Raw genomic sequence first — 22,156 nt, 5'->3', positions numbered from 1 at the left:
CAACAGGACTAGCCAGGGCAATGCTCACACCTGTGCAGGAAAAGTGTTGGGATGTTCCCAGGCTCAACCACCTCTCTGATTTCTCTAGGACTCCATGGGTTTGTAGAGAAGGATTGGAGCAGGCAAATTACCCATTTGCAGCCCCTTCCTTGCCCATTCCTGCACATGCACTGGTGGCTTTCTTGCCTAGGGCAGGCTCCCTCTGTCTCCATTCAGACTTGTGCTGCTGCAGCTCCAGCACCAAGTGACTATACAGAGAAAGCAATTTCACATTATGTACACTGCTGAAACTGGGCTTAAAAAATTTTATGTGTCCTCTGCTCCCCACCTGCATCTCCCATTATTCCTGTGGCATGTTTAAGGACTTGCCAGTATCCCCAAGGTGGCATGACCTCTGCAAGGACACAATTCAGGGGTATGACATTTGGTTTCTTCAGGGTTGGGGCACCCCAAGGTGGACTTGACTGTTTCCTACAGGATCCTCCCATCAATCATTCTCACTTTCCCTTGCTTTGCACAGTGGAGAGTCAATAGTTTTGACAAAGTATTTTAAGCCAGCTCCCCTTCAGCTGAGAATAACCTGCCCTCTCCCTCTGTTATTTTTACTCCCTGTGAAGAGCCTGCAAAATAAATTAGTTCTTTACATAAACAAAATTGCAACAAGCTCTCAGTAAAAACAGTGTCTGGGAGCTTCTCACAAATGTAGTTTTTTTCCATGAGAGGAATGAAGCAAAAAGAAGAAATTTGTTCTATGTAAACCCCTTGCCTGAGGGAGTAATTTCATCCTTTTGCTATCTGGTTTCCCTCCTTCTCACAGTCTCTGAGTTTGCTTAAACACACCTCCCATTCATCTTTCCCCTTCAGGAGACCTGAATTAAAAAAATGAATTGCTTTCTCCACAAGACTGTTCTGCAGCTTTGTCTCTGTGCTAAGTCAGTGCCAGTAGTGTTGAACTGCCTGGCAGCAGTAATGTTCTGTGCAGGCTTCCTGGAGTCTCAGACTTGGATAAAGTCTTCTTGAAGACAGGAGCTGTTGCAGAGGGCAAGCAGCATGGAGGGGGCTATAAATCTCTCTCTCTCTCTCTCTCTCTCTCTCTCTCTCTCTCTCTCTCTCTAGCACGCGCGGGTGGGCAGGCATTCTCACAACAGGCGCAGCTGCTGTTGCACTCCCCAACTCCGCAGGGCTGGGAGGCGGCGGGGAAAGCAGAAAATGACAAAATGTCCCAGGAATGGAATAGGTTTGATGGATCCTTACTCACACCTGCTCAGAGGCTTGATGCAAGCTCGCTTACGTTTCCTGTGGCTTTAAAGTTCCCTCTACACACAAAGGAAAAGAGGGAGGAGAAACACAGTTTCATCATCGCTCCAGAGACCAGACTTATAAAAACTTTGTGCTCATGCTCCCTCACTCATAGACTTGGATAGTTTTCTGTTCTGACTGTACAAGATCCCAGCAGAGGGAAAGGAAAGAGAGGGAAGGGTTTAGAGAGCACTTGCTTTCTCGTGAGCCTGCAAGCAACCCAGATCCTCAGGGTACTTCAGATCCGCTGAGAAGCCAACTACTCTTGTCCTTGCCTCCTACAGTGATTACCTTCACATGATGGGAGTTCAGCCTGAATCCAGCAAGTCCACAATCAGTGGCAGCAGCCCCAAAAGCTCTGGCCACTGTTTTCGAAACATCTTCTGCAATATTAAGGTAAGAAGCAACATCTCCGTGGAGATGTACTGCTTTCCTGGCTTGGGAGGGAGGAAGTGCACAGTGAAAGACCCTTACCCCAGCACTTGGGTTAAGAACCCCATTAAGAACCACTATTAAAACAAAAGGTGTTTGCTAAAATGCAGAATTTGAAACTCAAATCCTCAGGCAGCATGAAGTCCTGAATCACACAACTGAGGTCTATTTGACTGACTGACACAAGAGCTTGATAGGACACTGGGGGCTCGGCTAGTTTTGGCATGGTACGATCTGTGGTGGAGCATACTCTCTGTGTTCAGTGTGTGTGTGTATGTGTCTTTTGGAAGAAGCACAAGCATATTCAACTAGCTCCTCAACTCAAGTGACTATGCAGCTCTACACTAGTTGTGAAGCTTGCCCACAGTGTCCAGTACATAGTGTGCTGTTGCTTAGGGAATGATTAACCACATCCTGGTGTGAAAAGAAAACATTGCCTTAAAATAATATTGATTTGCTTTAAAAATCTCAGCAAGGGGAAGAGTATTTTTGAGACTGACAGTGACAAAGTCTGAGACGTTTCTTGGGCAGTGAAAGTTCACTTTCTCCAGCCACTGCCAAGTTATTCACCTGCCCGTGCCTAACAAGGCCAGAGCTGGTATTTTAAAGCTAGTCCCCAGCCTGAGCTTCAGTTGAACTCTGAGCTCGCTGAGTGATAAAATACCAGCCATCCTGTCCACTTCTGGCATTTTAAATCATGCTAACTAACAGACTTTAAAACCTGACACACACTTCACTTTTTTTTTTTTTTTTTTTTAGTATCTTACAGCAGTGTTTGGCCTATTTCTGGACAGGCATAAATATTACTACATGTGCTGGTTTCCATCCCCTGAAAGCCTGACTGTGTTCATTCAGCCCATCAGAATTCTGCTAGGGAGATTTTTGTGCTTCACTTGGCAGTATCTCCTCAAGCTGACACCTAAACTAGGGCTTTCAGGCTGCTGCATAGCTCCCTGCAGCACCTATCTGTGTGCTCAGTGCTAAGGGAAGCCAGTGTCCTGGGTGCTCCTGGGGGTGTACAGCTGGTCAGGGTGCCCAAGAGAGGCCATCAAACTGATGGGTCCCTCAGAGGAGTTAAGGGTGAGAGTGGGACATGACTGCGGTGGGATCCTGTGGTCACTGCCCCATGAGATGCCATGTGCATCCTAGGTGACAGCCCATACAGAGGGCAGGCAGGGGAGCAGCCAGCCGGTCCCACCTGCCTTCCCTTGAGCTGGCACTGTAGGTCATGCCATGGGCCTGGATGTGATTTCCCACTAGTGTTATTGGTGTGTTTGTGGATTGATAGCAGCACTGCAAGGAAGGATTTGTCAGTATTTTCATAGTTAACTGAGAAGGTGCTAGTGAATTGCAGGTTGTAAGCATGCTGCTGTGAGCATGGTATCATGATCTAGGATGGATCTTCTTTCCTGAAAGGCAGATTTTGTTTGCAGTCATTCTTTCCTTGCCATGTATGAAGGAGAACGAATGCTGTGATGGTGATTTGTTGGTCCTCAGAGAGCAAAAGTTTCACTGAATTGTGGGGCCCAATTCTGCTCTGTCATCTGGACACTAGCCCCAGGCAGCTTGGTGGGGGTGGTAGCTCTGCTTTTTTGTCTGCACGGGGCTGTCTTGGTACTGCTCTGACCAGGTAAGCTTTGAGGTGAGGGCTCCTCAAGCAGCATGCAGTGAGGTGCAGTGAGCAGTATTGCTTTGGTTCACTGGGGCCAGCAAATGATAATCTGGGGACTCCTAGGACTGATTTCGTAACTGGTGCTGATGGCTCAGACAGGCATTTCCAATCCTATGCCCCTGCAGTTCCCCACTGCTTGAATTGAGTTGTCCTAGCAGGTAATGCGATGATCCTTTTTGGCTGCAAATTCTAATAGGAAAAACTTGAGATCTTGGCACCTTGAGTAATCAAGAGCTGCCTCTGGGCTACTGTGATACTTCTGTGAGGTAGATAAGCTCTAAGATCTGACTCCCACCTTTGGTGAAGGATCAAATGATGACACCAACCACCTTTGCACTACTTTTGGAGTGACCAAGGATCAAGGTGAGTAGGGTTACCTGAAAACAGAATCTTCTTCACAGTAAATATTCTTTCCTGAAAATACATACAGTTCCTTTTAGCTGTGCACTTAGAGAGGAATATGCAAAAATATCCTAGGATTATAAGAACATTATTGACCTCAATGCCTTTTAAGGCCATAAAACTTTAAAGCAGAAGTGGATGTTAACCCTTTTCAGCCTTCTCTAGTCACCCATGCTGCCATAGTATTCAGGCTATACATTCAGCACCACATTGGCCTAAGAATGTGGGCACCATTTGGCCAGTAGCTATGTCCAAGACCTCTTAGTTTTCTGTGACATCTGGCTGATCATGAATGACACAGGAGTGCTATTTTGGATCCAGGGTCCCAACAAGCCATTGGCCACTCCAGTGAAGACTGAGCTGCAGGGAGGCCTGGGCATCACCTACTAGCTGCCTCAGACTTGCCACACTGCAGACAACAACAGCAACAAAAAAAAAAGATGCAGGAGCTCTTGCTGATGTTTTAAGGTGCCTGGCAAGCTGTCCACTGCCTGCGTGGTCAGGTCATGCTGAGTCCATAAATTCTAGCTTAAGCCTCCCAGTGTCTAGTGCCAGCTGGATATCCTGGGCCTTATTTTCAAAGTAAGAAAAGACTTTGGAGCTCCGCAAACTGAATTGAAAGTAGGCAACAGGCTGTTTTCATCTCCTCAGATGAAGCAGAGCACCAGGCTGTGAGGAAGTGAGAGGAGCTGAGGCCAAAGCAGCAGAGTCTATCAGGGAAGGTGTGACTTTGCTATCTCCTCTGCTGCACTTGATTTTATGTTTGTATATTTCATGTATCAGCTGAGCAGCTCTTGACAGCCCAAGGTGGTCATGGGGAGTGAGGCATGTGCAGCTGACAATTATTTGGGAGGCTCCTAAGAGGTGTTTTAGGTGAGAAATGCTGCAGCATCCATTATCTTGCTAAAAGATATTACAACAGTGCTGAAGAGCATTTCCAGACTGTGACTCTGTGAGCAGGGAGTTGGATGTAGGAGATTCCCACCTGCTGTTCCCCTTTTTTCTGCCCCAGAGGGTATAAATACGGCTGTTCTGTGGCTATATGCTGTCAAGTGTAGAAAACAAGCAAGTTAAAAGAAACATTTTTCTTTTAGATGCATCATTTCATCTCTGCAGGCTCATGTGTGACGACATTCAAATTGGCCCAGCTGGTGAGAAATGACAGAAGTAAGGGAGGGCAGCAGATTTAACATCTGTAGATAGGGTAGGAACAAAAACTGGCTCCTCCATGTACCATGGACCCATGTACCCAAAGCTGACCTCTGGCAATAGCTTTGCCTGGCACCACTGATGTAGTGATGGCCAAGTGCCACAGGCTCCAGAGGGGTGAGGAGCCACCAGCTGCCTCTTCTCAACCTACCTGAGCACATTTACCCAGGCAGAGCAGGTAGAGGGATTGCTCAGGGTGGACTGTCAATACCACTGAGAACAGCACTCAGTTTAGCTCACTCCAGTGCTGGCACTGTACAAACACATTAAGGAACTGTGTCAGAGTCTACCAAAGCATATTCTTATCATCATCAGACTGATGATCTGTATCATCCAGGATGCTGAGGAATCAAGCCATCCATCCAGCAGAGAGAGGTTCTTGTTTTTTAAAATCCCGTGTGTACGAAACAGAGAGCACTTATAGCACTGAAGTGACAGGAGAAGACATATCCCTCTGCCCCTTCACGATCTGTTTATTCTTCCTGTGCTGCAAATTTTATGTTAAACACACACACACACACACACATACACACACATATATATAAACTGTTTCAAGATTGAAAAGTGGCAGCCTGTCAGCAGTTGTTAATACTCTCAGCCTAAAGAAGCATTAGAAAATGGACATATTGGAAAGTTCTGTTATGAATATGCCATCACTAACCCAAAGGGCAAGGTATACACTAAATGTCTCAATTTATATGGCATTACATCTCTTATTTGTATGAGAAGTCCTTGATACTGCAAATAACACATTTTACAAAGTCTCCATCAAGGACCTAATTGTGTGGGAAACTGCTATCATCTCCCCATACAGAAACAGTTAATATATACGAACCTGAATTAATTAGACAGTGTCCTCATATAAACAATGGCTGTTCCTGACCAGGGCAGTATTTCCAAGACAACAAAATCCCGAAGTTGCAGCATGCTCCAAGTCCTAATAATGAAACTCAGATTTACTCTATGAGGCAGTGCTCACATACCAGCAAAATTTCTGAAGTGTCTTTTGCAGGGCAGAGACCAAAAGCAACAACTGATTTTTCCTTGTAGGCTGCCTTGCTCCTCCATGTTCGTTATGCCATTTCCTGTGAAGATGAACCCCAGCTTCCCTTCACCATTTCCCATTTCTCTGAAGTGTGAAGGACTTTGGTGCTACTTGGCATTGGCTTAGTTAGAGCTGGCGTTTGGAGGTCAGGTGTATGATTGTGCCAGGGGATGTCCTGGCAGCTCCACGCACATTATGATCCACATTATGGCCTATCTGCAAGTATCTGAAGAGCAGGATAGGGCTGGTAACCCTTGTGATGGCTGGATCTGGAAGGACAGCTGGAGATGTGGAAGACCAGTGTAGAAACAAGTGCTCTAGGAGGAAATGACACTTTAGATGTAACTGCTGCCAGATTACTGCTGGCTCATACCAGTGCTCTGACACAAACAGACATTTACAGCTGATCTCTGTACTCTGCAGTAACATGGTTGGTGACAGTTCCCTGTTGCTGCTGTAGAAATTACTTCATGTCATATGTGGATATTAATAACTGTAGCTACCATATTGCAATTAAACTGAATAGCACTAAAATGCTGTCTAACTGTTATTTGAGGGAGTTAGAAGACCAGCTCCACTTGGCTCAGCCTATGGCATGTTTCCTGTCTGCATCATATCTCAGAGCTTACATAAACCTGGTTGCTCTGCTTATTTTTTGAGTGCACTCCTAGACACACCAGGGCTGCCTGAATCATTCCAGGAGCTGCGTACTTGTTGTTAATCACTTTGGAGAAAGGAAACAGAGTGTAGTAAAGCAATTAGACATAACAGAGGTGTCGGAAGTTCCTGTTGAGCATTATCCCATATGAGAAGCCTATAGCATCTTGGCAAATCCACAGCTCCTGTAAAAAGATTATTTCAATCCCAATCTCTATTTCCAACGACTAAGCCTCATATCTTATGTTTTGTCTTCTTTGCCTTTATTGTCTCTTTCATGGTTTTGTGCTACTTTAATTGACAGCTAATGGCTTCTTCTATATCCACAGAAACATGGTAAGGAAGAGAGCTTTCTAAATATCATGTTACTTAGCTTATCTGGACTATCTTCATCTGGAAGTCAGCTAGCTCAAAAGTGCAGGGGAGCAGAGTGAAATGGTTGGAAAAACAGACAGGAGGAGGCTTTACCCTGTTACTCCAGCCCAGTGAGACCACCTGATGTGTAAAAGGATACTGGAGAATAAGAGAGAGGGGCAAAATGTCAGGTATGTCAGCTGGAGTAAGCGTAAGGGGAGAGTCAAAAGCCTGGGGGCAGATTTAAATTGGATGCTATAGAGAAGCTCAAGACAGCAAGCTGCCTCAACAGGGCACTGCTGAAATGATATTTTTCTGACCTGCATGAAGGGATTCAGCACTGTTGTGCATTTGGTGTCTCCTGGAGAATGAGTAAAGCCAAACACAGGTAGCTGAAGGGAGCAAGCAAGAGACTGAAACAAAACAGCTGGGTTCCTGCCAGGGTGAGGGCACCATGAGATAGATATAAAGGACACAAGAATATCTGGATGTATATGAGATGTGCAAGAAAAAAGGCACGTTCAGCCTCCAGATTTGCACCAAAATGTTTGTGAGTCCATAGGAGTGAGGACATTCAAGATAGAAAATGTAATGAAGAAGGAAGGACGGTATCATAGAGGGCAAACGATTTTCAAGAGAAGCTTCAGATCTTTGGTTTAAGGCACACTGCAAAAACATAGGTCATTAACTATACATCTGGCAGTGCAATCTCAGCATAAAACTACTAGGTAAAGGACAAGTAATCACCTTGGTGGAAAGGGGGGGGTAATATTAGAAGGTAGAGGAGAGGGGACAGGAAGATCAGGAGGAAGCTGTGGGCTCTCAGATGTGGGGTAAGAGTTTAAAACATCTGAGGTCTCCAGGTGTTGTTATAACACCACAAGGGTGAGGAGAGCACTGACTGGAAGAGGAGGATGGAAGAAGGACTGGACTTTGCTTGCTGGCCTGAGTGGATTTCAAGTGGTAGGATTAGCGTGGTCCATCCAGCAGCTCCTCTCAGTCTCCTCCACACAGTCGTGTAGCATTCATTCTGAAAGAATGGCTGCACTACTCAGAAAAGAACTGCTTGTTGAAGCTCCTCTGCAATGATGGGTCCTGCATGATATCATACAACAGTAAGGTTGGAAGGGACCTCTGGAGATCATCTAGTCCAACCCTCAGCATAGCCTGTATGGGGATTAAACCCACGACATTGGCATTAGCAGCACCACTCTTTAACCAACTGAGCTAAACCTGCCCCCATGATGCTGCACAGTTAGTGCCACATCCCACCATCCTTGTTCAAGCTCATCACTTTTTTGCACCAAAAGCAACACCAGTGCTGGAAAACAGAGGCCCCTTCTCCTTTCCATTTCTGTCTCTGTGAAGGGATGCCTGCTTGTCCCCGTGCAGCATAGTGCCTAGGCTGGGGTTTCAAAGGAAAGCAGGGAGCTGGAGCACTGAACTCCAGGTGGGATCTCACACCTCACTGCATGCTCTGCAAGCCCTTAGATCCAGCCACTGCAAACTGAGATTTGAAGTATCTGGACTGCACCCAGTTACGCAAAGCACAACACAGTCAGTATCTTCTGCATGCTTGCACTCTCCTCTCCAGGAAGACAGTGTGCAGCAGGATGTCTCTTGTGGGAGAAATGTGAACCTTGCTTTGGAGTCTAATGTCCAAATGGCATCAAGGTAACTTTTGTCCTTTACTTTAAAAAGACTCAAGAAATTTTGCTGTAAGGCGTGTAATTCAGAAGCCTGAAATCTCATATCCCATTGAAAAAAAAAGATCGTGAACTGCACTTGTACTGCCTTTGTTTAGCTGCTGAAATGTTAGCAAGAATAGGAGATCCACAGTCATTGACATTTGGTCAGAAGAGAATACAGCTTTAGTTTTGGAGAGGGAAGCATTACAAAGAGGCAGTCATTGTGGACTAAGGCCATCAGCTTAAATAAAAATAAAGGATACATCCAGTACCTGCCTGGGAAAGGCAAGGAATAATGGTGACTTAGATGAGGATCTGTAGCAACAAAGCAGGCAGGGCTCTTAGAATGAGGGACAAGTGGGTTGTCACTGGAAGAAATACCCACTGGGACTGGAGTATTCCAGCATTCATGGTGTAACAGTATGACATTAGAAAGCACAGACTGGGTTTCGATAGCTCTGCAACTTGTGTGAATACAGCCAGGGGCATTTAGATCTGATTTTGACTTTAAAAGAGAAGAACTGCCTGGCCTTCATCAGTAACATCTACAGCAGGATAAAGAAGAAGATGAGGAAGATCCAGAGAGTAAAACAGGCTGGAAAGTTTAGTGGGATCAAGGTCTAGGAGAAATGAAACCAAGTTAATTTTATGAGGGGCGAGGTGGTTCAGTGCCCAAACACAATCAAGGAGCGGTCAGCGTAGATAAGATTATCACATGCAAAACGGGAGAGGAGTGTCCCTGATAGGGAGCACAAGGCATGGCCAGGGCTGTGGGTATGTGAGAGGAGTGCTTATATTCACCTATGGATCAAAAAAGATGAAGGGAATCTGAAGCTACCTTCAAAGAATTCATGATCAGTTCCTGACACACCACAAAGGGGAGAAACCTCAGGAAAATCCTAAAAGAGCAAAGACCCAGTAATACAACCTACCACTTCGTCTTGTTGTCAGGAGAAGAGAAGACTGCTTAAGGATAAGCATCATATTTTGTAGGCATAAATATTTTTCACAGCAAGGACTATGGGAAGTAGCAAGACAACCCTTGCTCCTCACACACTGAAGGTTTGGTCTCAGTAATCCTCCACAACCAAATGCCTCCTTTCTTTGTGAAATTTTTACCTGAGGCAGGGAAACATTTTTCACTTACGCCTTGCAGTGCTCCCTTTAGGGCCACTGAGCAAAACAAAACTTACATGGACCTTGCAAGGGCACTGGGATGTGTGTATGCTTTGGATGAGGAAAGAACAAACATTGTCTTTGCACTTGACAGTGAGTGGTTGTAAAGCGTGGATTATTTGGCAGGAGATAGTCATTATTGCAACTCATAATTTAGACAGTAGAATGCTTTAGAAATCCTTAACCTTTTTATTTTTTTCTATTTGTTTATTTTTTGCAATATAAATAAAGTTTAGAATCAGCTTCTGTCACTAAACTACATACCTGGCTCCAAGGTATTGTGCGAAGCGACATTGTGTGTGGCAGGTTATTTGGTTCCATCTGTGTATTTTTTAATCTTTCCTGGTGCTTTTTGGCATAGAAAACAAGGCAAATGCATGTAGGAAAGAGATGCCAAGGCAGGACAGATCTCTCCACCCAAATCAATTTACTTTTCATTTCCATCTGATGTATTTCTTTGAGACTGTGTCCTCAGCCATTCTACTGCAAGAGAGTCATTTAGTATACACAAGCTCTAAAAGAAACAGCCAGTCTTCTTCCTGAGTATTTATCCTTTCAGAGATGTTCTCTTTTTTCTTGGAAATCTAGCAACATAAAATCTTAGTGTTCTGAATTTATGGAGGACCCTTTAGAGGATTAAGCTTATCCTCAGAACTCATGTGGTTGCGAGGTTTGAATGGCCGTGTGGTCCCTACTTATCCCCAGGTAACTTCTGAATCCATTGGCTAATTTCAAATAAACCAGGCAAAAAATCAACCAGATAATAAAGTTCTTATAGTGATGGAGTTCTAATATCAAAGTCTGTGACTGGAGAAAACTGAACACAGATGTGCTGAAGGTGGGCAGAAGCAGGGGAGGCATCATGGTTTTGCAAGGACCAACACGGTATCCCTGGGAAGAGCTGGACCTGAGCAGCATTTGACCCCTGTGGACTGGATATATGGCCTCAAGAAGTGCAGAGTGGTGATCATGAGGCAGGCCTATTTCCAGTGAGCACTCCCATCAGTTCAAATGCAGGGCTGAGTACTGTGTGCTCTGCTTAACTGCAAACATGCCAGTCTGTGTGTGCTAACTTGAGATTGTTGCATGGTAGTGATTTAGGTAGTGAAGGACACAGGGCCCTAGGAAACTGGTGCCACTGCTGGCTTGGTCTTTATGTAACCAGCACAAAGAAGTAAACTCCTAGTGGCACTAGAAAAGAGGCTGCTTTTCATTACATTACCTCCTGGAGATTGGCAGTGCTCTGAGATTCCCTCCAAAGAGCAAATCTAGGGCAGCTGACTTTCCTGAGACCTTGCTGACCCCACACCTATGTTCTCCTCAATGAAATTACATGTAATGGTTATTCCATCTTCTTTACACATTGAAGGTCCTGGGTTCAAGCCCCTGTAGAAGCAGCACCAGGAAATCTTCAGGAGATTGGACTAGATGATCTCCAGAGGTCCCTTTCAACCTTATTGATTCTGTGAATCTGTGATCCCTGCCTCATCTCACCTTCCAGCATAGGGAGTTGTCTAGATCCAACTCAAGACCCCTTGCTTAATGTAAGGTGAGGACTGAAAGTGGAAGGAGCCTTCTGAGGTGTGCAGGTCAGAGGTGTCCTGCACTGAGCCAGGATTCTTGGAACTCTTCTAACCCAGATACAGACTAGGGGTGCTTCAGATGAGAGAAGGGAGGAGATGTCCATTAAATGAGGACAAATTCATGATCTTTCCCAAAACTCAGCTGTAGCTTTTTGGTTTGACCTCTCCAGTATATATGTGTGGAGTCTAGGCCAAAGTCATCGAGAAGACTTTCCACTGAGTTCAAAAGATTTTGATTTGGCACTCCAGAGCCCAAAATACAACTCTAACAGCACTATACAGACAGAAAGACCTAGCAGATTGTCCTTACGCCTAGTCCTTTCCAAATATTTTCTTCTGCCAGATTCATTGTGTGTCTTCCTGTAACAATTGTTCTTGGCCACATCATAACTCAGTGTCATCAATTAGCTGAGAACAGTTTGATAGGTTCTGTATCTTCGCTTCTTTTTATTGCTCCCAAGACAGATCTTGTGTTAATCAAATGAATTAAACCTTGGCTCTTTCCATTTGCATAGTTAGCAGTGCTACCATGGAAAAGCTTTCTGGCACTTACATTAGCACTGTTGTGTGCACATAAAAAACGGAGTAGGGTAGAGGGTATAACACAGGCTCCAGCCCATAGGACTGGATACTCTGTGAGACTATGGGGAGTTCACAGTCTACTGTGGAGTTCATTAGTTTCCATGGGTGTGGGACTTCAGTCCTAGATATTTTAGAAGTAGTAAAAACTCAAGCAACTATTCTTTGAAAGTCCCACTGTCATCTTCTTTCTCCACAGTTAATTCAACCTTCTGGTAAAAGGAGCTTTTTCTTTCACACTCATTTTCCCACATGTTTCTTTACCATTTTCTTCCAGTCTATTCCCGTTTGCTTGTTCTGATTGTTCTGCTTGTTTCTGGGCTGTGGTTATGTCCCTGCATTTTTAAAAATCAGTGCTTAGGTGAAGAGTAGAGCACAGGCATTTTTCATGTTCTGCTATGGGACATGGTCAGCTCATTTTTCTCTCCACACCCATGTTTTCCCAGCACCTGTTGTGGGCTTAGACCTCAAGATCTGTGAGGTGAGGATGCATTGCTAATTCTCTTTTTCAGCAGAATGAGCTGTACAACAGAATTTTCACATTCTCTATCTTGGGGCAGAGCTTCCACGGTGAAGGCACTGAAATATGGCATGAGAAAGGACTTCAGCCATGACTGCTGTAAACATAGCATGAAGCTATGGTAGGAGAGTGACAAACTATCCACTTACTTCTCTAGAGAGTAGATAGGAATGGGCAGCGGCCATGCCAATTCCTGTAGCTGCACTTAGCAATACTCTTAATAAACTCTGGATCTCCACAGAACAGAGTCATACTCCCAGCTAGAGAAAATCTTTAAACTTCTACTGACTTCTGGAGGTTCCACAGAAGCAGTTAATTCCTTCCAAATAAAAAGAAGCTTGCAGCTGTTATCTTGCCACGACCTCCACTCTGACCTAATTCCAGAAGATGCATGCCGGGATTATCAAGCACCTCACCTTTTTTCTTGTTTAGCCAGACTTCCCAAGCATTTTCTTGGCTGCTTTGGTGACCAAGGGACATTCCATCCATTTTCTATAGCAGGTCTCTTTAAAGTATAGTCTCTGAGTATTTTTAGTTAGCAATTGTTCATTATGGCCAGTGACTGTTTTGACAGTGCATTATCTTACATAAGCAATAATTGAAAAGAAGAGTCTAGGTGACCTAGTATGTGTTGTCAGGTAGTGCAAGTGTGTGCTAGAGACTGGTACTGTGTTCAAAACTGACTGCTCCTAGGGCACTGCTGAGAAATCACTATGACACTAAGGACTCAAGCTCGTGAAAGGATATCTGCCCTGGGGCTACCCATCTGACCATTCTCATGCCAGGGGGATTGCCAAGGACCAAGGGCCATGCTGAGGATGCTGCCTTGTCAAACAGAGCCTACTTGTCAGACAACAAGCAGCCAGGGCAGTCAATCACGGCACTGGTGGCCAAGTGGATCTTGCTCCTAGGCCCACCTTGGCACAAATCCAGCACCAGGAGCAGCAATTTCACCCTGATCCCAAAAGCTCAAGGCAGCAGCCAACTCAAGGACAGATTTGCCCTCTGTCTCTGGCCTCTGAATTCTTATCTTCCTTTTAGATAGTGGATTGGATTCAACAGGAGGTTGGGGGACTCCTCTCTCCTCCCAGAGCCTTGATTTTATTGCCTACAGACTAGGATAGACTTCAGGGAAGAGGAAAGAATGAGTCTGGATCCTTTGAGGTGGCAGAGGAGGCTGAACCAAGGCCTCATATGTCCTCCAAGAGTGCACAGGCTACTGTGCATATACTTGGCCTTGCTTGGGGACTTCTAGGCCCTTAGCATAAGTAGGTTAGACCTCAGCCTTGCTGCTTCTTTGAGGGAGTGCTTTACTTGTCCTTGGAAGCTGTCTGCAGTCCAGCCTGCCTCCCTGCTGGGCAAGCATTTGTTGAGTACATTTCTTCTAAGGGAGATCTGAGTCTGGACTGTCTGGATATCTAGCAGCTCTCTCAATTGTGAGCCTGAGGTGAGGAGGCAGAGAAGTATTGTCTGGACTATGGAGAGATCAAACCCCTCTGTTCCAAGAAACAGGGTAAGATTTGCTTCTTTACAAAAATCATTGCCTTGGAAGCTGTTGGTCTCCAAGAGATGGCAAGGGGAGAACAGTGGTGTATGTGAGGAACCTCTCCCCAGGCATTTGCTTCCATTTTAAATAAAGTGTATCTTGGAAAGGAATCAAGTGTCTTGTATAAACAGCCTGGAGTCAGGATCACTCAAGCATTCTGAAGGAAATGTCAGGATGATTAAGAGGGGGTTTTGTTCAAATATGTGTGTGCGTATGTGTGTGTGTACATGCTCATGTGCATGTGGGTGCATGCCTTCAGCTTTTCTGCACTGCACTCCAGGTGCCTGAAATTGCACCATTAGCTGCAACTCACTTGCTGCTCTAAAAATACTCTGAGATCTTATCAGAGCATCGGCTCACAAGGGTCAGAAATGGGCTAAGAGCAGCGCTTGATATTTGTAGGAGTGTCCCCAACTCCTTAACCTCTAACCATGTCTTCACCTTTGGTGCCATTAGCCTGTTTTATGTCAGCAAAACTTCCCTTCAAATGATTTGATTTACTCTTCTTTAAACCTTCTTGTTTGTTAAGTGTTAAGAAAGATAGATGATAGTAGCTCTATCCTGTCATAGGGATGCTCTGTGCATGTGCAGAGCTAACACAGCATATATGGTGATCTCTACAGCTGGAAGAAAACAGGGCAGTGCTGGCAAAAGTTACTGCTGCCGTGCTGGTTTCCAGGAACCAGCAGATTATGAGTGGTTTCAGGGTGGTTTTACAATCATGCATGCCTCCACAAAGTGCTGTTCTCCCCAAACCCACTCACACCATTCGGAAAGGTTTGTAGGGGCAGCAGGGCTTTTTCTGGTTTCTGAGGAAGGAATGGAAAAGACAGATGATGAATGGAGGTAGGGACCTGTAGGGCAGAGACATGAAAAATAGTTGTAAAATTTGGGAGAGACTAGTGTACCAGAAAAGATTGAAGAACTTGACTACTGGGCAGGAGACCTGACTTCTCTTCCTAGCTCTGCCACAAGCCTTGGGCAAACATCCCTCCATTTCTGTCCTTCCCCTGCATTTACCCTACCTAGCTGGGTAGTGAGTGCTCCAGGGTACACATGGGTGCATTCCTCTCTTACAGCGAGTGTTTCGTTTCAGCTGAGGCTGCTTGCTCTGCTGTAAGACTGAGTGTAATAACGAAAGAGCAAGGGCAGAAAATTCAAAAACTTTTTAGAGAAAATAAAGGATTATTGTCAAGAAAGTCTGAGGGAAAACAAGGAAGTCAGAGCAATGTGCAGGTGGGCCACATCAGCACAAACAGTATGTTGGGGGGGGGGGAGTGGGACAGGAGAGGCCCAAGACAACCTGCTAGGGGATTCATGGTGCCAGGAGGAGAGTTGTGCAGCCACATCTCCAGCCTTGGAAGCCTGCCCTTCACATCTAGTGCATCTTGTTCTGTGCTGAAGTCAGGTAGTGCAGAGGCTCCCCTTGTGGAGTACTGCAACCAGCCAAGTAGGCCCCTTTCCCAGCTATTTATAGGACCTTCAAGATTTGAGCAGTCATTATTTTAATTAAAACTGAGCCTTCTGGGTGCAGGGGAAGTCTTAAATCTGGCACATCTCTCACCTCAGGACAGTTAAATATCTGGAAAAGCCAGACTTCAGCTGCAGAAGTTCTGGAGCAAAGGCTGTTTTGCTTTGCTTTGACTATTTTGTGTGGCATTCTAATTTCACCTTCTTCCTATGCAAAAAATCTCTTCTGCCATTCCCCTCACATCCTCTAGCTTCCCTGCACCCAAGAGCTGAGGCTGTTGTGTGCATTTTATCAGTACAATGCCAGTAGCAGTGAGGGGTGCAATCAGCTGCCCGGCACAATCCACACACATCTCTGCCTTTCTTACTAATTCTATTCAAAGAAGCTGTAGTAGAAAAACAGTGTTACTAAACTGTGTTTCAGCTGTAAGTACCCAAATCCTGCACCCTGTGATGGAATCAGGAGAGGAAGGGAGCAATGAAGTGTAAAAGAAAATTTGGAACATGTACCAGAGAGGCATTTCTAGGCTCAGAATTGTTCTAGTTTAAACAGTCCAATGAGTCGGAAGCTGGTCTTCAGAGCCAGTGGTGTGCATGCAGCACAGTGTCTCCCAGTGTACTGCAGCAAGACAGGGTAGCAGAAAGCCTAGTCAGACAGAAAGGACTGATTTTCCATTAGTTGGGTAATGCTGGTGGCAAGTCTCTCACATGATGGAAGTTTGCAATGAGTGAGTACCGGTCTGCCAGGCCTTTCCAGGCCCTGCAGGCATGCCTGTCCCCATCCCTGTCACCCTACCCTGGGGCTCAACAGGCTTGCCAAGCTTGACAGACTAATCCATCACCCAGGCATCAGGCCAATGTCATTCTGCGGGACAAGGTTCATGGGCAGAGGGGCACCAGTCATACTCCCCTTTTGTTCAACCTCCACTTGTATTTTTCGTGGGTTGCATTCCCTTACCCTGGGCAGCCCCACCTTGCTCCCAGGCGAGTTCTCCAGATCCACTGCCCTGCTTTGTCCAGCCTCAGGATATCACTAATGCACGAGCCCATTTCAGGCAATCTCTCCATCTCTTCCTGCTTGTCCTCTCTGACCTCAGTTTGTCCCTCTAGTCTCCTATCCCACATCCTGTCATGAAGTACAGTCCCTTTAGTGATGATTCCCCTCTCTCTACCCTTTGTCTTTTCCCTATCTCCTGCTGATCCTAGCAATTCTGTGGAACAGTCAGTACCTCTCCTCCTGCTGTTCTGTCAGCTCTATCCCCTTCCACCAGCATCTTCACTCTTCCATATACTTCTCATCTTCCCATTAGTCCTGGGATTAGGCTGACATTTGCTGTGTTAAATTCAGCCTCTGTGATCCACCCTCTTCCCTCCCCACTGGTAAACCACTCTACTTCTCTAGCTAATGCTTTGCACCAGGAGAATGTTCTCTCCAGCTGTTCTGCATCTTAGGGCTGTTCTGCATCTTAGGTGCTCCTGGCCCTTCTCTGTTTCCCTAACACTTCCTTATTACAACAACTTCAGTAGAATCTGGCCAGAGTTGCAGAAACAAAAATCAATGCTCTGGCAACAAGATTCCCAGCCCATTTCTCACCTTCACAGGAGTCATCTCTCTGCTCCAGGCCAGACCTGGCTGGATTAGTTATGCATGATCCCACGTCAGGGCTTGGGAAAGTGAAGTTGGTGGATCCAGCTATCATCCACAAAACCACATGTTTCATTGTGGTTTTGAATACAGGTCCCAATAGCTGGAAGGTTTAAAATTCATTCAGCTTCAGAAGATTATTTTCAAATATTTCATTACTGTTTTGCCTCCTCTCTGGGAGTGATTCCCATGTTACATTGCACATTGCGGCTCTGTAGCTCTTCATCATAGAAAAATGCTAGCTGGGGATCTTTTTTCTCCTGCCCAACTACCACGGTGTCAGTGTTCTTGGTGTGTTAGTATGCTTATATCCCCTCAAGACACGATTGGAGAACTCACAATTTTAGTTGGTTCTTGTGACCTTTTTTCCATCTTTTTGCATTCACCTTCTTTTACTGTTTTTCTGTGCTCTCCAGGTTATTTATATCCTAGCCACACACAGCCAGGGTATCATCTGCTTTTTCCCCTTCATCTCTGCCTTAAGTTCCTGTCCCGTTTCTTACGTTTTCAGATATCCAACTCTGTGCTCTGTCTGATGCTCTTCTTCCTCATGGAATAAGCTTCCCAGAAGCTCCACAAAGCAGTCATGCTTTCTTCATTCTCTTGTAATTGCTGGAACAAAACAGGCAAATCCCCACGTCTCTGTGACCTCTTGTGCTCCCCAGAAGTCCGTTTTACTCACCTGTTTCATTTGCATTATCTGCGTCAGATTGATGGTTTCATTCTTTCTCTGTGCTGGACTTCACACAATGGAGTCTTGTTTCAGTCCTTAGCTTTTGGGAGCTACCGTCATTCCAAATAAATAAGAATAACAATTATTGCTATTCTTCTAGTCAAGGACATAAGGAATTTGTCAGCACTGCAGTACCTTTGATCCTTCATCCATCATCTTGGGCTTCCCGACGTTATCTTTGTAGGACATGCTTCCGGTGTTCAGCAAATATTTGATTTCCTGTAAATTTAAATAAAAAGACCTTTTTCATTTTTAAATGATTTTAAAATACTTCTGGCACCACGTGAACACATTCTATTCCAAGGAAAATAAAGGAAAAGTGTTCTGATTAAATATAGATCAAAAGACGCTTTTGAGCTGTCTCTTCCATCCCCTTCTGAGAATAGTTTCCTTTCTCTGGCCACCCTGGCTCTTTTGACCATGCTTATGCTCTGCCCCATATATTCTGTGTATTCTACTTCTTGCCTTTTCTGTATTCATTTAGTTTGATTTCTTACTTGACTCAATGATTTAGATGACTCAAGGGAACAATGCTGTTTTTAGAAAACCACAAAGGTCTTCCAGTAGTGAGAATATATTGCACGTATTTCATCCTTTCCTGCTGGAGCTTTAAAAGCCCTTTACCAACATGAGCTTTGTCTTGCAAAATCCCTTGAAGAAAGCACTGTTAACTTACTTTACAACTGAGTGAATCCAAGGAACCAACTTGAAATATTGGGTCTCAGCTAGCTCATTTCAGCTGCAGTACAGCAGCTTTACCATTGTACAGCTCCCTGCGCATGAGGTCCTCCTTCCACCAAGTGCTGCCACAGTGCAAGTAATAATGAATATTAGTAACAGTAAAGTTACTGCTCATTTTGTAAAGCTAAATTAATAATTTCCCAGTAGAAAAGACGAGCTCACTTATTTGCTTTCAGCAACCAATAGATGCAACAAAATATGCATTTTGGGCTTGCGAAGCAGCATAAATACTTTGCAGTATATAAGAATGTCCACAACATAGACATGTGTGTCCTGTGTTCAGAACTGATGCCCTCAGACACATGCAGTGCAGTGAACAAATGGGTGGGAAGGGAAGGGAAGGGAAGGGAAGGGAAGGGAAGGGAAGGGAAGGGAAGGGAAGGGAAGGGAAGGGAAGGGAAGGGAAAAGTGATACTGGATGGCAGTACAGCATGGTGAATCTAGCTCTTTCTTAGGTTTATTACACAACAAAGATGAAGCTGTGTTGTCCTACTTGAGTTCATGTGTGTATGACACTCAGATCACTTACTTGGGGCATGGTGGTAAGCAGTTACACATCAGTGGGACAGCTATCAGGTACTAAGTGGGATGGTACTGTTTTACCCACAGATGTTCGTGGTGTGCCATGGCCTTCTCCAGCTTTCCCAGCTCCTCTACAGTGCAAACTTCAAGAGCAGCCTCACAACTATTGAGAAACGCTTTGGGCTCTCAAGTCTCTCTTCAGGTTTCATCTCCAGCTTGCATGAGGTAAAAGGGGGAAACACTTGTGTGAGGGCCCTGAGGTAATGAGTGAAGTGCTTGTGTGAGGGCCAGAATGGAGAGAAAATACACCCATGACTACAGCCCCATCAGTAGTTTCCATTAGAATTCCCTATTTTGATAGGTTTCACCTGTAGGAATGATCCTGGCCTGAGTCATTCTAAGCTTTCTCATGACCTCTAAAAGGAGATATAGGCCAGCATCTTTGCCAACATCTACCCCCTACCCCAGTGTTCCCAGTTCTGATGGCCATGTGGTAAAGGACTGGGTTTCACTGGCATCCTCCTGCTAGGCTGGCCTCAATATAAACTGTATTCGAGTTGCAACTCAGCTTCTTTTGACTCTGTAAAAATAGCTTTAATTTAAACCTGATACTTGATCTATGGCTGCTTTATGGCAAGTTCCTTAACCAGTTCTGGATGTCTTGGGAGATATGTAACCCCCTGAGGCATATGGTGCAAGAACATATACCTTGTCTTCAGCAGAACTGCTAGAACAGCAGACGCTCTGTCGAGATTTGGGGCCAGACTTGTACCAGCCTGACCACTGCAGCAGTTTTTTCATTGGATGTGTCAGTTTTGCCAAGGGTATAGACATATCCAAAATTCCTGGGGTCAGATTGGGAGAATAGATTGAGGCTAGATATCCAGGCACCTTCCCCGCCCCCCCGCCCCCGGAACTGATGATCTCAACATAATGGGGTGGGGAGAGAGCTCAACTTTGAAGCATAGTATCTGTGCTGCTTTGGGAAAGGACTAGAAGGACACAGGTATGCATGGCACTACCCTGCAGCAGGGCAAAGCTTGTCGTGCCTGAATTGAAGAAATTCTTATAGACAGTTTCTAATCCCTTATTGTTCTGGAATTGCTTGGATAAATTTGAAAACTTCCCAGAAACTGCAAGTAGTACCTTTGTCTATTTTCTGAGGATGTCCATTGGGAACATATTAGACCTAGATTTCAGAATACTGATTTAGGGTGTCTTACTTCATCAGCAAGCCTGGATGTGTGTTTCTGAGATCAGCCCAGGCATCTCACTGGACAGAGCTGACTCTAACATTCCCTAAAAGCCCATTTCTGCTGCTAGCCTGATAGGGCCCATGCTTGTTAGTTTTCAGCATAGGACCTGTCTCCTTTCTTCTCCAACTTTGTGCACAGGCAGAGGAAGTTGTAATTACTCAGTTTTGAGGAAGATCTTTTTGTTCTTTCGAAATGAATCCTTAGGCACTTAGTAAATCTCTTGTTAAACAAGCACATTGTTTTCTTGTTCATATTGTCATGAGTTGTATCTGTTCTGGTAGTACTTCAAGTCCAGCTATGAAGGGGCCTGCTTGGAGAGAATATCTTTCTATGGCAGAGAGAGAATCACTTAATCTCAGCTCATCTTGCATACTGCTGGTCTTTTTGCACGAGATATTTCACCAAGAGTTTGGACGCTTAGACTGCAGTCCTCCAGGGACCTCAGAGAAGTAGGTGCCCAGGTCTTACTTCAACCAGCACATTTATCTAAGATTTAAAAGATTGCTCTAAAGCCCACTTAAACCAATGAAAGACCTCCCACTGACTTTAATCAAACCCAAATCATGCGAAGAAAGAGATCCAATACTGGCGATTATTGTTGGTAGTCCCAAACCAGCATAGCTGTGCTCAACAGGGTATCCTACCACTCACAGCAGTGATACATCATTAACCTGTGTGCTTCTTATCCACTAGAGAAATTACTTTTACTTAAAGACTTTATGTTTGGAGAAGTAATAAAAAATAAAACTTATACAGCACAGTGTGTTACTGTAAGAGTACAAAGGGAAAAGGGTTGGAATACGATATATGCCATGCTGTTAAATACTATCAGCTTTCAGATAATAGATACATCTTTACTTCTCTGCTCTAAGAAAGATTTCTGTGCTTTTTTCTAGTTCTGTGTAAGCTCCCCTGCCTGTCTAGGTTGATAGTCTTTTCTTATTTATTGCTGCATCAGTTCCAAGAACAAAAACCGCAAGAGACAAAACAAGGGAGCTCATGGAAATGTATATAAAGAGGAAACTTAGACATAAAATACCAAAGTTAAAATATTGTTTAGTTTGTCCCAAACTGACAAAATATCTGTAATTGTAATTGTATGGTGTTTGTCCCTGTGCCTAAGAGCTACTGCTTGTATAATGTGTTGAATAAGCTGCACATTTTCATACCATTTTAGCAGAATGAGAAGAATGGGACTGTAATCATATCTGCAGTTCCAAAATCCAATGTTACAAACATTTACAGTGAACTGGATTTTGTGGCTGGGCTAATGTCTGCTTAGAATCATGGGAGCAGAGGCAATATAGTGCAAAAGTTTTTGCTGGATTTGGGGGACTCATTAGTTTATGCCACATCCTACTGGGTGGAGAGCATGTGGGTGCTGAAGAAAGCCCCAGCCAAATCACCAGCAGGTGTGAAGCAGTCCATGATAAGAAAGGAAGCACACAGGTTACAGGACCCAAGGAGTTGGCCCGCTAACTTTCGATAAGAAGGAAGCACTGAATCATTGTGAATATGCAGGGTGTAGCTGAGAGTTGCCCTGTTCTTGCTCTTCAGGGGCCAAGCACCATTTGGCCAAGACAGCTCTCCACCCAACTGCATACAGAGCTGGAGGAACAAAGTTTTA

The 22,156-nt window shown here is 44.8% G+C and overlaps 1 protein-coding gene across 2 annotated transcripts in view; it reads left to right on the top strand.

The window, feature by feature from the left end:
* Positions 1–1,137: 1,137 nt before the first annotated feature.
* The window catches only part of SLCO2A1 (solute carrier organic anion transporter family member 2A1), a 41,811-nt gene continuing 20,792 nt past the window's right edge, over positions 1,138–22,156 (top strand). For both annotated transcript variants that reach the window (XM_085311990.1, XM_085311991.1), the window contains exons 1-2: positions 1,138–1,695; positions 19,361–19,498. In XM_085311990.1, the coding sequence (XP_085168116.1) occupies positions 1,597–1,695; positions 19,361–19,498 (237 nt within the window). In that variant the 5' untranslated portion in view covers positions 1,138–1,596. The remainder of the gene's footprint in view (positions 1,696–19,360; positions 19,499–22,156) is intronic.

The sequence above is a fragment of the Rhea americana genome, unplaced genomic scaffold (genome assembly GCF_003343005.1).
Source record: "Rhea americana isolate MKP2758 unplaced genomic scaffold, rheAme1 scaffold_352, whole genome shotgun sequence".
In the NCBI taxonomy this organism is placed as follows: domain Eukaryota; kingdom Metazoa; phylum Chordata; class Aves; order Rheiformes; family Rheidae; genus Rhea; species Rhea americana.
Note: the sequence above shows the minus strand (reverse complement) of the source record. Positions and strands in the feature narration are given on the sequence as shown.